Source organism: Siniperca chuatsi, linkage group LG14, assembly GCF_020085105.1.
Source record: "Siniperca chuatsi isolate FFG_IHB_CAS linkage group LG14, ASM2008510v1, whole genome shotgun sequence".
NCBI classification, from domain to species: Eukaryota; Metazoa; Chordata; class Actinopteri; order Centrarchiformes; family Sinipercidae; genus Siniperca; species Siniperca chuatsi.
Window position 1 is genome coordinate 14,842,655 of NC_058055.1, and position 14,816 is coordinate 14,857,470.

A 14,816-nucleotide genomic window follows, 5' to 3' on the forward strand; every position below is an offset into this window, starting at 1 on the left:
CATTTGATTATGTGATCCACATGCAATATTCATGCAAATGTCACACGTTATAATACTGGTGGGTGTTTTTTCCCCCAGGGCTTACCTTGACTAAATGTGTGGATGGAGTTGTTTCCTTGTCTCAGGTTAACGATGTAACCATGTTTGGGCTGGGTGGTGATGTAGAACACCAGGGAGGCCGGGCTGCTGTCTCTGTCCTCTGCCCTCAGCACTTTGGAGCTAATGGGGAACCCCAGGTGACCTGTGGCCAGGACCTTCAAAGTGGGGGCACCTTTATTCACCAGGATCTGGGGGACGCCGTTGTCCAGCGCCACAATGGTGATCTTCATGGTTTGAGGACGCCAAGTCTCAAACACAGTGTCGGGGAAAACATAAAATTCAGTGTGTGTGCCATCAGTGACAGTAAAGGAGAAGGAGTCCTCTGATGATTCACTTCCGTCGTGTTTGTAGCTGATGAGGTTTTCATTGAGGTCTTGTTTGGTGAAGCTGGTAACGGGCGTGGACCGGTTGTAGAGGAGTTTACCATGAACAGGCAGCTGGGTGACGGTGAATTTCAGCAACTGCTCAGCTGTATCCTGGTCCTCAGCAGTGAGCTCAAATGGTGAAATCAGCTTAATCTGCCCTTCTGTGACAACTAAACTATTTACAGTAACAACTGGTTTCTTATTATCAACATCCACTATAGAGATTCTGAATGTTCTGAAAATGGGATTGTAGCCGTCAGTGACTTCAAACTCAAAACTGTCCATTTTCACCTCATCGTCTGAGGTGTGGATGTAGTAAATCTTACTTCCAGCCAGTTGGAGTTGAGTAAAAGACACAATGGGCATCCCAGGAGTATCTGTACACTCCAAGTGACCTCTGACAGGGGCCCTTGTGATGGTGAAGACTAAGTTCTCATCAGGGCTGTTGAGGTCACTGGTGCTGAGAAGATCTGTGGTCAAAGTCACTCTGCCACCTTCTCTCAGAGACACGCCTTTACTGACCACATCAGGGAATACCATGTCAATACTGCTCACAGTGATATAGAAGTAACGATCAATTAATGGGTTTATTCCATCTGTGACGTCAAATTTGACCAAGTCTCGGATGCCCTCCTGACCGTTGTGTGTGTAAAGTATAAGCCCTGCATCAATTTCAGCTTGTGTGAAATTCATGTCTAGCGTGATGTTCTCCAGAGACCCAGATGGGGTTTTTCTCTGCAGGAGACCCTGACCAGGCTCGAACCGGATGATATATGTAAGCGTACTGTCATCTGAATCTAAATCTGTTGCTTTGAGCATTTTGTTGTTGATCTCTTTGGTTTCCCCAATTTCCACCTCAAGACCATCGTTGATGAGCATTCTGGGTGTCTCGTCATCAACAGCAATGATCAAAACCATGGCTGTTTTCTGCACAGAGTATTTTCCATCAGTCAGAGTGACATCAAAGCTGTCCTCTGTTGTCTCTGAGTCATCATGCTCATAAATAATACTTGATGCCTCCCTAATCTGCTCTAAAGTGAAATTAGTCACCAAAACTGAGCCTGTGGATAGCTGGTTTAAAATGGCACCATGTTTGGGAGGTTTGGAAATGATGAATATCAGCTCCTCGGGTGGAATATCAGCATCGTCCCCATTCAGAATCGGAGTGTCGATGACGATGTTCATACCCTCCATCACCACTATCTCCCTCAAATAAATGTCCGGCTTTTCATCATTTGCTGGGATGATAACAATTGGGAAGAAATGGTTCTCTGAGAAATTGATGCCATCAGAGCACCTAAATGTGAATCTGTCTTCCACTGGCTCTACCCCTTTGTGAATGCTCTGTACATAGTAGATATTGCCCTCCCTGATATCTCTGATGTTAAAAGCACTGATAGCTGTTCCTGACCTAGACTTTTCTGAGCCTGGGGCGGGTGATATATTTTCCACATAGCCGGCAGTGGGCTGGACAATGATGGTGCAAAGGATAGCATCCGTTGGAGTGTCATTATCATCAGCGTTCAAGTGCTGGGGGCCAATGGCGTATTTCTCCCCTTCAATGACACTGAACTGAATTCCAACTCCGACCTCAGGGGCCTGGTTGTCAACAGGAAGGATAGTGACTCGAACGTGCACTCCGTTGACCTTATTGCCACCTACTGTCCAATCATCGGACATGTCTGTGAGAGTCAAATTGAAGCCATCCAGATGAGAGGTGAGACCTATTTCACCACTGGTGTGTGCGTACACAACCACACCATTAATTATATCAGCCTGTGTAAACCTAGTGGCAGGCACCCCTTTAAACAATATTTCACCCATAACTGGAGGATCTTCCACAATAAAGGTCAGCTGGAGGTCATCTGTGTCATCATCATGGCCTTGAATGACATTAGTTGTGATTTCTGTGGCTCTGTTTTCCAGCACATCCATGTGAGAGCCGATTGTTCCCACAGGCAGGCTGACTGTTGGAGTTTCATCATCGACAGGCTTTACATTAACTCTGACCGTCACGGTTACAACATGGATCCCATCATTGACATCCAGTTGAAATTCATCACTCATCGTCTCCTCCCCACCATGAGTATATGATATCTTCCCCTCTGAGATATCCTCAAGTCTGAAAACCCCTTTTTTCTCTAGGTCAGTGAATGCAACCTGGACCTGGCCATGTTTAGGGGGCTGGCTTAGAGTAAAGGTAATCTGTTTACTCTCTGTGTCGAGGTCTGTGGCGTCTAGCTCAGCAATACTGACGATGTGCACACCACGTTCAAACACAGTAAAGCCAGTGTTTGTAATCTGAGGGGGTTTATTGTTGACGGGCTGGAGGTAGATAGTGAAAGCCCCTTCTACACTGTTCCCAGCCGTGTCTTCAACAGTGTAACGAAACTGCACGACATGGGCTGTAATTCCAAGCTCAACATCCGGGGGGCTGTAGGAGATCTTATGATGGTTAATTTGAGCTTGGGTGAACTCAGTGACTTCGGTGTCTGGGCTGTCTGTCAGAACCAAAGAACCAAACGCAACTGGGTTATTTTCATCGGTATCTATCGGGGGCTGGATAACTACGTATTTGAGGTCACGGTCCTCAGAGTCCATATCAGTGTAGTGCAGAACTTCTCTGCTAAAGTGGGTGAGCTTGTACTCCTGAACGGTCATCTGCAGGGTGGTGCCAGGGAACAGCTCGGGGGGTACGTCATCTACGGGTAAAACCCGAATTATAAATACACTTTTTCCTGACTCATTAGGGGGGTCATTGTCATCCTGAACTGTGAACACAAACTGATCCATGACGGTATCTGTGTTGTGAGGGCCTGTGTGCTTGTAAAACAACTTCCCGTCAGTGATATCTTTCTGAAGCCACTCTGTCACCTCCTTCTCATACACTTCATCCTCAGAGTTGAACTTCCAAGAGGAGGGGTCCTCTGGGGCATCTGACTGCCTTAGGAACACAGTGCCAATAGAAGAAAAGGGGGGGACAATGGTGAATTTAATAGTGGAGTCCTCAGAGTCAATATCGGCAGCGCTGAGCATGAGGGGAGATATAGGCATCATCTGGTTTCTGAACAGCACCAGGACAGTGTTGGCATTTATAATCGGTGGCTCGTCATCAGTGGGAACAATTGTAATGGGAAAAAGGAATTCTACTTCGTTTTGTCCATCCGACATCTTGAAGACAATGTTGTCGCTGTATGTGTCGCTCCCATCATGCTGGTACACAACAACCCCTGTTGTAAGGTCAGCAGGTGTGAAGAATTTCTTTTGGGGGCCCTGCACCATGAGGTCCCCGTGGCGCAGCCCATCCACCACTGTGACGGTGACAGTGTCCAGGTTGTCTTCATCGCTGATCTCCAAGTTGTGGGCGCTGAAGAGAGGCCGAGACTGCCCCTCGTACAGCAGCTGACCCGTGTTACGTGTCACAACAGGGGCCAGAGAGTTCATCGGTTTCACAACTATCATGAAAGCGAAGGGGTCTGAGACGGCCCCGTCTGTGTCTACCACCTCAAACTCAAGCTGGAAAATCCTCTCAGTGTCTGAGTCCAGGGAGGGGGGCTTGTAAGCTATTTTCAGATCACGCAAGTCTCTCTGGAAGAAAGACGTGATGGGGAGGTTTCTGTCATCAGTGCTGACTATGTAGCCCTCCTCATAAGATAAGGGAGATGTGATGTTGAAAATAAGCTCATCTGGGTCTGACTCTGCATCTTCAGCAGCGAGCATATCAGGGGTGAGGGCTGTCATGACAAACTGGCTGATCTCCATCATCATCATGGACACAAAGCTGGGCTTGGGGGGAGTGTTTTCTTCTCCCTCTTTGATGCGAATCATAAGATGGAAATACTCCTGTTTCACTAGGTTGCCTTCCTTATCATGCAGCTCCACAACCATGGGAACATAGTCCCTGTTGGGAGACTTGCGGTCAAACGTGTGCTCGTAGCGGATGCCAGCTTGTGTGAATTCATCACAGTCCATCATTTTGGAAAGTTTACCCCCATCAATGAGTATTCCATATCTAGGCAATGCGCTGCCGGTAGACAAGGATGCCACCTCACATTTATGAGAGTCTCTGTCATAAGTAAACTCTAAAATCTTCATATCAATAGGGTTACTGATCCCTTTGAGATTATTGACAGTGAGAGGCATGTTTTTGGTGAGTAACTCTAGCTGCGTAAAAACTACTTCAACCTCCATCATAAAGGGGATAATAACGGTTTCGGTTTGCGCGTCATACCTGAGCTGCAGCCTCATTCTGTCTTTAGCCGGACTTCTCGACCCGTAGTGGGAGTATGTCACATCATTGGGACCGAAATCACACGGAAACTTTTTGGGGGAGAGATGCCCCGGTCTCTGTGAGAGCGGATCATTATCCAGGACGGTGATGCTGCACCGGTCTCCCGGCTGCGTCTGAATCACCAAATCATTGATGGGATCGATGAAGACCGATCTCCCGAAAGGCACACGTATTCCGTTGTTAGCCACCAAGATTGCATCTTCTGACAGTTCAGATCTCAGTGCGTAAAATAATCCAGTACTGTCAGGCTGCGCGAAAACAATACCTGTTACTGAAAAACACAGAAGAAGTCTATAGAACATTTTTGCGACGGATGTGATCCAAATCATCCGAAAACACTCTGCCAAGATTATGTTGAAAAATGCTCCAGTCTTTTTTACTCGATAAGGCAAAGTCTTATCGAGTCTTGTCCGCTGGATGCCTACACGGTGACTACCATGCGTCTATCCGTCCGGACCATCGTCATACTCAGCGAGAATAGCGCGCAGGAGTTTTAACTTGAGACACTTGAGAGCCTGTGTACAAGTGCTACCGCCCATCTCTGCACATATTGGAGGATTTTGAGGGTTTGTTACCTCAGCCTTTTCGCCAATGGGCAGCTGGTAGTCTCTGGGAGGCGGGGCCTAGAAGATGAGCTGAATTACACAGATGTGGTTCATTACATTTAGTGCAATTACTGAGTTTCTCGTGTCAGGACTATTCTTTGCAAGCTATAACAAGGGATTTAAGAAGGGAAGATAATAGTACCCTGAACAAAAATAGCCTATTTAAGTATTGCTCATGAGTACTCTACATACCACAGATCATATAATCATGTCATCTGTGGACATTCAGACACTGATGAAATTGGGAGAAATGTCCAAATTGCAACCCAGAGGGCTGCAGAGATTGTCAATATTTTGCATGCTGTCTGAAAGAGAAAGTTCACCAACTTTATTATGTTACTGAATTGATTACAGACAGACTTACTAAAGGGTTGAAAAATGAATGAATAACTTGAACAATGCAAAACAAAAATCTTAAAACTGATCGTTTTTAACAAATTAAAACAGTTGTTTCTTTCACATTAATGCAGGTAATTTATGCACTAGCAGACTAGTCTGTCCCAACATTCAATTATAATTATTATGATCATACATTTTTACACTTTCAGAAAATAAAGCTCCAGGGCAAAACACATACCGCTTAACTGCAAAGTCCCCAGTTCCAGTGTGATAATGTCATCTCTCACTCTCTCCAAATATTTCCTGTCTCCACTGTCCAACTGTCCAGTAAACCCCCAAAAAGCTCATTCATACATATCCAGTGACTACACATGATTTTGCACATCATAGTATTCCTTGAACACTTGACAATCTTCCAATAAAAATCCATAGAGCCTCAAACCTAATTTTACAGAAAACTGTCAATGATTTGAGAAAGTTTTATGATTATCTTGACTATGGCAGTGACACGACCATAAGAACAAAAGAAAAAGTAAAACAGAGATCAATAATATACACTGTATGGCTAAAATATGGATGAGATGTGATACTGATGAGATAAACTTTGAGCTTTGGGCTTTTATTCCTAAATAATGGCACACTGTCATTAGTCTGCTCATTGTTGGCTTAATAATCCTCTAATGTTCCTCCTCATTTGCTCTAACTCCACACTTTCTGCAGAAAGCCTAAGTGTAAATGAATTGATAGAAGTGAAAGTCAGGGTTGTTTAGTTCTCATTCATGTTCGCATTCATCCATTTATTCATTTTGCTGTTTATTTTTTGGTGAACAAGCAGTTGAATGTGGGCCTCTGAAACACATTGGCCTTCCCTCAAGCAAGAAAAAGTCACTGTACAAACCTCCCATTGTCCAGTAGGCTATGACCCTGTCCTTGTCAGTCTAGATCAGTAAAGTATAATGCAAAAAGCAAAAAAAACCCAAAACAAAATATTGCCATAAGCAGCTGTGTTGGGATGTGAAATACACATTCGGCTGTCAGGAACAATAAAAATGCTGCAAATTGTTTCTTAAGACTGAAAATCTATCCTGCAAGACCTTGGTGGTCCTAAGGGGAAATTTGTGCAGCAAGTTGGAACATCATGAGAGAATAAACCCACTTCGCTCCCCCTGCTCTGCAAACTGGCTTTTTGATGTGATCACTCCTCTGCCATTTAACCATTTTTGCTGACTATTTTTTTTATTTGACATTTAGCATTTGTTCAGAGAGATTTCGGCAACTGGTGTGCCCAAATGAAAAGCATTGCTGCCATAAAGTCAGTCAAGTTTGTGCAAACATTTGTACATTTACTGACAAACATGGTACACTTTTCATCAAAGAGTCACCAAGCATCAGCACTGTGAATATGTAACAGTTGATACTAATGCCATTATGATGCAAATAGTTGCTTTCTATTGCCAAGAAACTGGTTATAAGTTTCAAACATGAATATTTGAAAAATTCCACGTTGTTCTTACAAACCTGACAGCCTTGAGTCTTTTTTGTTTTCTCATACAGAAGCCAGAACCTTAGAGGTACTGCTTGGGACTACATTTTGTTCTTGACTCACCACCACCCACGTTTAAAATGCCAGATGATTAGAGGGTTTCTAGTGCCTTGTTATTTCAAAGTACATGACACCCCCATCTTTTTCCAGCTGTCATACTCTTTATATGTGCTAGAACATTCTTCTTGTGACTGTACATGAGAGAAATCATTCAGATACATGCGCATTAGATCTGCACTATGAGAAGTGAGTACATGTAGACAGATTATACTGAATACTAAAGTCTGATCAGAGACAGAGGGAGTGATGAGGAACAAAGGAGGCATGTAAAGATCATTATTAAGTCAACAAAATTAGAGACTAGTGAACATTTTCACCTGGAACTTTAAGCTACAATGTTTGTTTCCCACAAAATGATTCCTTATGATGGCATGATGAGCACCTGTTTACAAGTGAATTCCCATTATTTTGACTCCCCTAGATTTGTTCTGTTCCCATCTGACTAATTAGCACTGAAACTCTTTTGGTAAGTCCAGCCTCAGATTTATGACATATTCATACAGTACAGGATATGGGGCTCCTTCTGCACGGCAGCTGCTCCGCTGTGATAAGGCCACACATGGAGATTCTGGGGTTTGAACATATGGGAGTGTGAAAGATTCAAAACTGTCAGGTAATGAGACAGTATGAGGGTTAGGTATCCATCAGACTGTCACATTTGCATTTGCATGACTGTCACATTTTGGTGTGCATGCAGCAAATGACATGTCCCTACTTATCATAAAAGTTAATGTATTTGAACATACATTTTGTGATGAGCTGGACCCACACTCACCATTAAAAGCCAAATGAATATTCACTAATGTAGTATATATTGGTATTGAGCAGCAGGAGCACACTAGAGCAGATTAGTCTAAATTAATTTTACATATTTGTGTCATTCTTACAGCCAATATGAAAATGGCTTAAGATTATTGTTGTTTGGCCTGTGAATGTATGAAGCAGGTTTTATAATGTTTGGCCAAATGGTTTTGTCTGGTTACCAGGAGGAGTAACTATTAAAAAGCCATCAAAAAGTCCCAAAATAACTGTTAACAAAACAATACAGATTCTCACTCCAAGTCTGAGCCCCCTAAAATATGACTGTACTACACTGAGAACATTTGGTTTGTTTGTAGACACTCACCACCCACACACCTTTGTCCCACCAGAATCAAGAGGTAGGAGTTTTAATCTGTGATGCTGTGACAAAGCTGAGTGTGACAGTGGAAGTCTACAGGTTGTTTTTCTGGAGACATTTTCTGTTTATGATTTGTCTCTTGCTTTACGATTAAGCTTTTCCAGATGTCCAGTAGGGTTTGAATCCATGCACAAAATCAGTTAATTATCCATGTTTTGCATCTTGATTGATAATGAGTTGGTTGTATCGCCATAGGAGAACATCATTCCTGGTCAGATTTTTTAAATAAATGACCCATAACCCCAATGAATAATGTACATTATGTGAATTTATTCACAGTGAATACATTTAAAGCACAGAATATAATTTCCTATGCATACACACAGTGGTGGAAATAAAACAAGTACATTTTTGGCTACAAATTAAAATGCACATTACATATTAATGTATCATGAATAATAATTTAGTAAAGTAATATGACTCTCTGAAAAGGGCCATTCTGTGTCATTTATTTTTGATAGTAAAGTACATTTTACTGATAAACCTGTACTTTCACTGAAGTGAAAGTACACTTCACACAAGGACATACAAACCGTAGAGATTCAATTCTGGTCCGTCTTTGTTCCCATAATACAGTCGTGAAAAAGTAGGCATTCAGAGGACACACCAGGAACTCTTTTCTCCAAACAGGCATCTCAGCGCCGCTGCTCTGTAATCATCAATACAATGACCGTGTGAGTTTACACAAAGTGCCATTCTGGTAAACGTTTACTGTCTGGTCAAACTGACAGTTTGTTCCTGCGTCTCACACACTCATTTACATTGTAGATGACAATGCTCCTGAAGGCTTTTGCCTTTCAGTTAGAGGAACAAGGTTATTATTATGAATTAGAGGGGAATTGGGTAAATATCTGTTGTATCTGTGCATCTGTTACGCAATTAATTGCCATAAAAATTGTCAGAAAAAAACATTTTGCCTTTCTGGCTTTTGAAAAACACTCTAGTGTGCATCCATTTCTTTCAGGAGTGCCAGCTACTGTATCCTGTGTTTCCCAGGTTGATATTCACTGGTGGGACTTTTACTGTAAATTCAGAAGAACCTCTATACTGAACTGTTGGACATTAATGACTTGTTTACAGCTCGTATGAGAAAATTTTTTCAGATGGTTGGCTTTGTGACATGCCCCTTGCAGAGCGTATTCTCTCTATTTCATGTGATGAGTCTAATAAGGGACAAGCGTGCCACACTCCATCAAACATCAGACGAAGCAGTCAGCCCTCGGCCCTGCGGGCAGTGTCAATTTGCTGTGGTTATCAGATTTTGTGGCTTGTTTGAGGTGAACATTTGTTAAAGTACTTTTACAGCATTTTCTTGTTACTGTGAATTGTAATGTAACCAAAGATGAGAAGAGAAGAGAAGTCTTTTCAAACCAATGAAACATTCTGTGCTTCTTTGCATATTTTTAATACTTCCACATTAATTGTTTTCTGTTTTTACATAAGCGTGAGTACAGATAAGAATAGAAGGCCCACAGAGAAGAACAAATTAAGCTGTTTATATTCCCAAGACTAAATATTCCTGAAGAAAAATTAGAAATGTACGTACTAGCTACACAGTAGATGCTACTAATAAACCCAATCAGAGTATCTTGCAGATTATGTGCTGTTTTACAGTATAACCAAAAGATTTCAGTAGTGTGAGAAAAAGAAAAGAAACACTTCACTTCCTCTGAATTTGAATAAGGCAGATCAATCATTTAAATGCAGTCATGATTTCGACTAAATGATCAGAGAAAGAAATAGGGTTATCATTTTTTAATAGGCTACTGCTCTCTGGTGGAGAAGAGGGGCAGCAGCATTCCAGGAATCAGCTCATGAGTCAAGTGCTAAAGGTTATCAGGTGTTGACATATATCAAGTTGCATTGGCAGCTAAATGAGAATCATGCAGCAATGGGTTCAGCATCAGAACTGAAAATTTCCTTTGCCAATTTTTGGGCCTATCAGGTATGCTAGTGTTGTGTTACAGTGATTTACGTCCACTGATCATGGCTATTAAAGTTTTTGCTGGCTCAAGGCTGAGAGTGGTAAACATTATCAGAGGTTTACCACATTTTCTGCATGTGAGGTATTAAGAAAGATATATTGTACAAGGACATCAAAGACTTCAGACGATACACTCTGCAGAGATAAATCCTACGCAGAAAGTGTGTAAAAGCAGCACTGTTAAAGGCAGGCGTAAAAGAAAAGAGAGAGAGTCTCAGCGCCTACTAAAGTTTCAGCTGTCACAGCTGAATTCAGAGTCAGAAGAGAGAGTGCAGCTGGTTTGAAGGTTAACAGCCTCTGTATGACACCCTTTCCCTTCACGCCAGCTCTGTCCTTTCCTCTGTTCCAATGAGCTGTTCGTTGTCCACTAACACCTGCTGTACAAACACACACACAAACAGCACACAGACATTTAATATCAGTTTTAATACCCCCCCCCAGAAATGTCAGAAAGATATATTCAATAAAATGAGAAGTGTACCTTAGACAATGCTGTTTAAAAGGCGCTCTAAAAATACATTTTAATTTGATGTTGACAACTCAAACTTGTCTAGCCTTTCTAGATCTAACTAGTCTACACGAAACAAACAGCACAAGACAGCCAGCCCTACATAACCTACAGAAACAAAGCTATCCTACCACTAGCCTACCTCCTACCAACCTCAGACACTCACTGACAGAAAGGCAAGCCTCCCACAGAGGGACTAACTAACAGTTAACAGGGAAAAAAGACAAAACTTAGTCATAGCCAATTAGTATTGCACTTCCATAAAGTTGGGGGACTCACAAGAAACAGATTAAAAAGATAATGGTGAAAATCGAAGCAGCAGAGGCCGAGATATTCTGACTTTTACAGTCTTGGGTCAAGAATGCTAAATCCTACTCCCAAGCCAAGATAACCCTGAAGACACCTGTAGGTTTTTTCTCAGACTTTAGAGATCCTCCCTCCAAAACCACAGATGCAGTGCCACTTTAACTGACTGAGCCATGTTGATAAATGCTAGCAATGAACACAGTTTTAAGAGAATAATTTATAACATTTGCTAAAGTTAATTTTCTAGTGATAGCTACTTTGGGAAAGACACCTTGACTCCCACTGGAGGAACAGATATTCAGTCCTTGGATAAGTTCCCACCACCTGATTTTGATGTTGATGCTGCCTGTTTGAGGCTGTGCCAGTCCCAAAATACTTACAGTTTATAAGCTGTAGGTTACAGAAGATAGCATTTATATTCAGATCTGATTTCCTGACTCCTGGTGGACTAAAAATGTGTCAGTTTAAGGCCTCATAATGATATATGCTGAGAAGAAGCATTTTGAAGTCATATCTAGCTTATTATCATTATTATTATTATTATTATTATTATTAGTAGTAGTAGTAGTAGTAGTAGTGGTAGTAGGCTAGTAGTACAGTAATGGTAATAGTAGTAGTATTTAGTATTTGACATATGTGTAATCAGTTTGCCCATGACTATATAATAATCACTCATAATTTCTAAGTGACCCATTCTGTTGCACTCTGGCTTCAACATACAAGACTAGTCTATAGCCATGCTAGTAGCTCCGTCAGGCTGTACATAGGGACATTGCCATCCATAGAGCCACGCATGCTAGCGCGGCTAAAAACAACAAAACAAGACAGAGATAGTTGTGAAGCTCTACGGTATATCCCTGCACTGTGGGTGCAGACAGCATGCTGTCAATGAGACAAAATGAGCTGCCGCTGGAAAAGTAGACTGACTAAGACTTTGCACTTTCTGTTTTGACCAAGCTTCATGGATATCACACAAGCTAAACTCAGCCTGTGGCTGTTGTGTCCTTAAAATACACTCTCCAAGCGGTTTATTAATACTCCCACAAGCCCTTTAAACACATTGGTGCAGAAAGTTGGTGCAGAGAGAAGAGATACAAAGAAAGTGGGGATTATAAAAGATTAGCTCTAGGACTGCCTCAACAGATTTAGGAGACCACTTAACTCAAAGGAGTAAAACTGTTCAGTGAGTCGACTTTCAAATGCTTTTAAAATTTGCGCTTTTTCTTTTGCGCATGTTGTAAAATCACAGCACATTGTTGTCATTGGATGTAACCAATAAATTAGCACTTTATTTGAACGTAATCTCAGCTATTGTAGTGGATCATATGCCTCCATCTCCAATATGAAGAATACAGTAACCTTAGGCTACTTTGCTTACTGGTGTCAGCAAAACTTAGATACAACATTGTCATACAACATGTCAATGCTGCTTATTGCTAAATTTGTTTATAAATTCAGTTACATAGGCCTACATCATGGTACACAACTGAAACAGTGGACTACAGGAGTGTGGTAGTATGACACAGTATCTGTTATGATTTGTGCTTTTTAACCCTGGCTTGCCAAGAAGAGTATCATGTGCTTGTAGCCAAGGTGAACAGTCCCATCACACAAAGAAGGTCTGCACACTCACAAAAACTAGAAGAGGCTCTTCAGATGCAAAAAAGATTGATTCATTTCATATCTAAAACATTCAGCTGTAATTCTAGAGACTTGAATAGACTCAGACAAAGAGCAATGGGCAAGAAGGAGAGAGGTGGTTAAGAGGCAGAAGGTATTTTCCATCAACTCATATAGCAGGGCGATGAGTCACCATTTGGATATGAAGTAAATGTATCATTTTGCATCTGAAGAGCATGTGGGTGGGTATTTTTTTACAAGATGTGTTATATGTTATGTTCACAGGTTTACTATTCTTAAAAACATATTGAGTGGATATGAAAATTCACATCAGTCACATGTTCATTTGCATTTGAGAAGAGGACCACAGATGCTAAGTTGAATATCACAGTAAAGAAATGTGATTTATATAAAAATATTAATTATTAAGCATTTTTAGTTTCAAAAGACACAGACAATGTGCTGCATGTTTTAAAGCCACATTATCTATGTCACTTTAGCCTGAGGGATATCAGTTGCTCAGATCTACTATAAAGAAATATCTTCCTCTTGGCAGAGATGTGGACGTGGATGAAAATTGCAACATGTCTAAATATCTGTACCTCCATCAAATTTACCAGTTGACTTTCTGCAGAGGTAAAGATACAAGAACAATGTATGTGCTCCTCTGTGGGGTTTTCCTCCAGCTGCCATACTAATTTTAAGACAGAAGGGGGCAGAATTAGGTCACTCATATAATTAAATAATCTTAATGTGGAGCATCAAATGGCTTTTGTACATGTATCAGTTTCCCTGAGGTGTGATACCACTTGGCTGTGTGCATGTGGTTATTGAGGTTCCAGCCAGCCTATTTGGGACACTGCTTGCATGCACACACACACACACACACACACACACACACACACACCTGCATATACACTTGTGCTGCGCGTGGTTGAGTGACAGATGTGTGAGAATGAAGTGAAAATGAGCTGGATGGGCTGTCAGGGGGGGGCTGTTTCCATTCCCTGGACCCCCATTTCTTCATCTCGCTCACTGACCTGTGGCCACAGTGCTGGTCTTATCTGCGCCGCATCTGTGGAGGACCACCAGATTTCATTTTAGATTAGCTGCCTTTAATGGGAGGCCATGGGGCATGTTCAACGTGTCATTTATGAAGCAGTGGGGGCACAAAGGATTGGGGAGAAGAAGACTCCATGAGAAAACCCATTTTATAGCAAGTGGTCTTTATTCCTCTATCTTTTCCTCACACCTTCATGCACAGTCAGTGCGATCAGTCAATACTACTCTGTGCCAGCATCCTGTTTCTCTGCATATCTTCAAACTGAGAGACTAACAAACACTGCTGGAAACATCTCTAACTCAGATCATGTGTCTATCTGAATTCACACAGGGCAAGAGGCCGAGCAGGGGACACATCCTACCACCCACGCTGCTGCACTTTGAGGAGAAACTGGTGTCTGATTATGTAGACAAAGGGTTGAGAGCAGTGGAGGACTGACCTGCCCAAGCTCAGTTAAATGCAACCCAATTGACTATCTACTAAAACATCTCTTCCTCCATTTATCATCCAAAATGTTGAATCAACCCACAGCTACACAAAACAAATTCCCTCCTCACTTTCTCTCTACATTGTCTCACCTCAACTAAAGGACTCGCACCATTGTTGCAGAGGCTCTCAGCGAGACCATAATGTGACATCTGCCTGCAGGATCTGTGCCACGGCAGAGCCAACAGACTGTGTTATATCATTTGTCTTTCTGGAGGCTGCCTGAAAAGATGTTTCCTGGGAGCCATGGATGGAATGGTGCCGCTGCTGATACGGTGGTGGATCAGAAGAAATTCTCCTCTTGTGTGAGTCCCAGGACTCATTCAGGCAGCGCTCGGAGCCACAGGTCTATCTGTGCAGCAGTTCA

At 42.1% G+C, this 14,816-nt stretch overlaps 1 protein-coding gene across 1 annotated transcript in view; it reads right to left on the reverse strand.

The window, feature by feature from the left end:
- Window positions 1-5,282, reverse strand: part of LOC122888524 (FRAS1-related extracellular matrix protein 2-like) — a 59,447-nt gene extending 54,165 nt beyond the window's left edge. Inside the window, exon 1 of the mRNA XM_044223092.1 lies at window positions 86-5,282. Coding sequence (XP_044079027.1) covers window positions 86-5,084 — 4,999 coding nt within the window. The 5' untranslated portion in view covers window positions 5,085-5,282. The remainder of the gene's footprint in view (window positions 1-85) is intronic.
- Window positions 5,283-14,816: the final 9,534 nt, after the last annotated feature.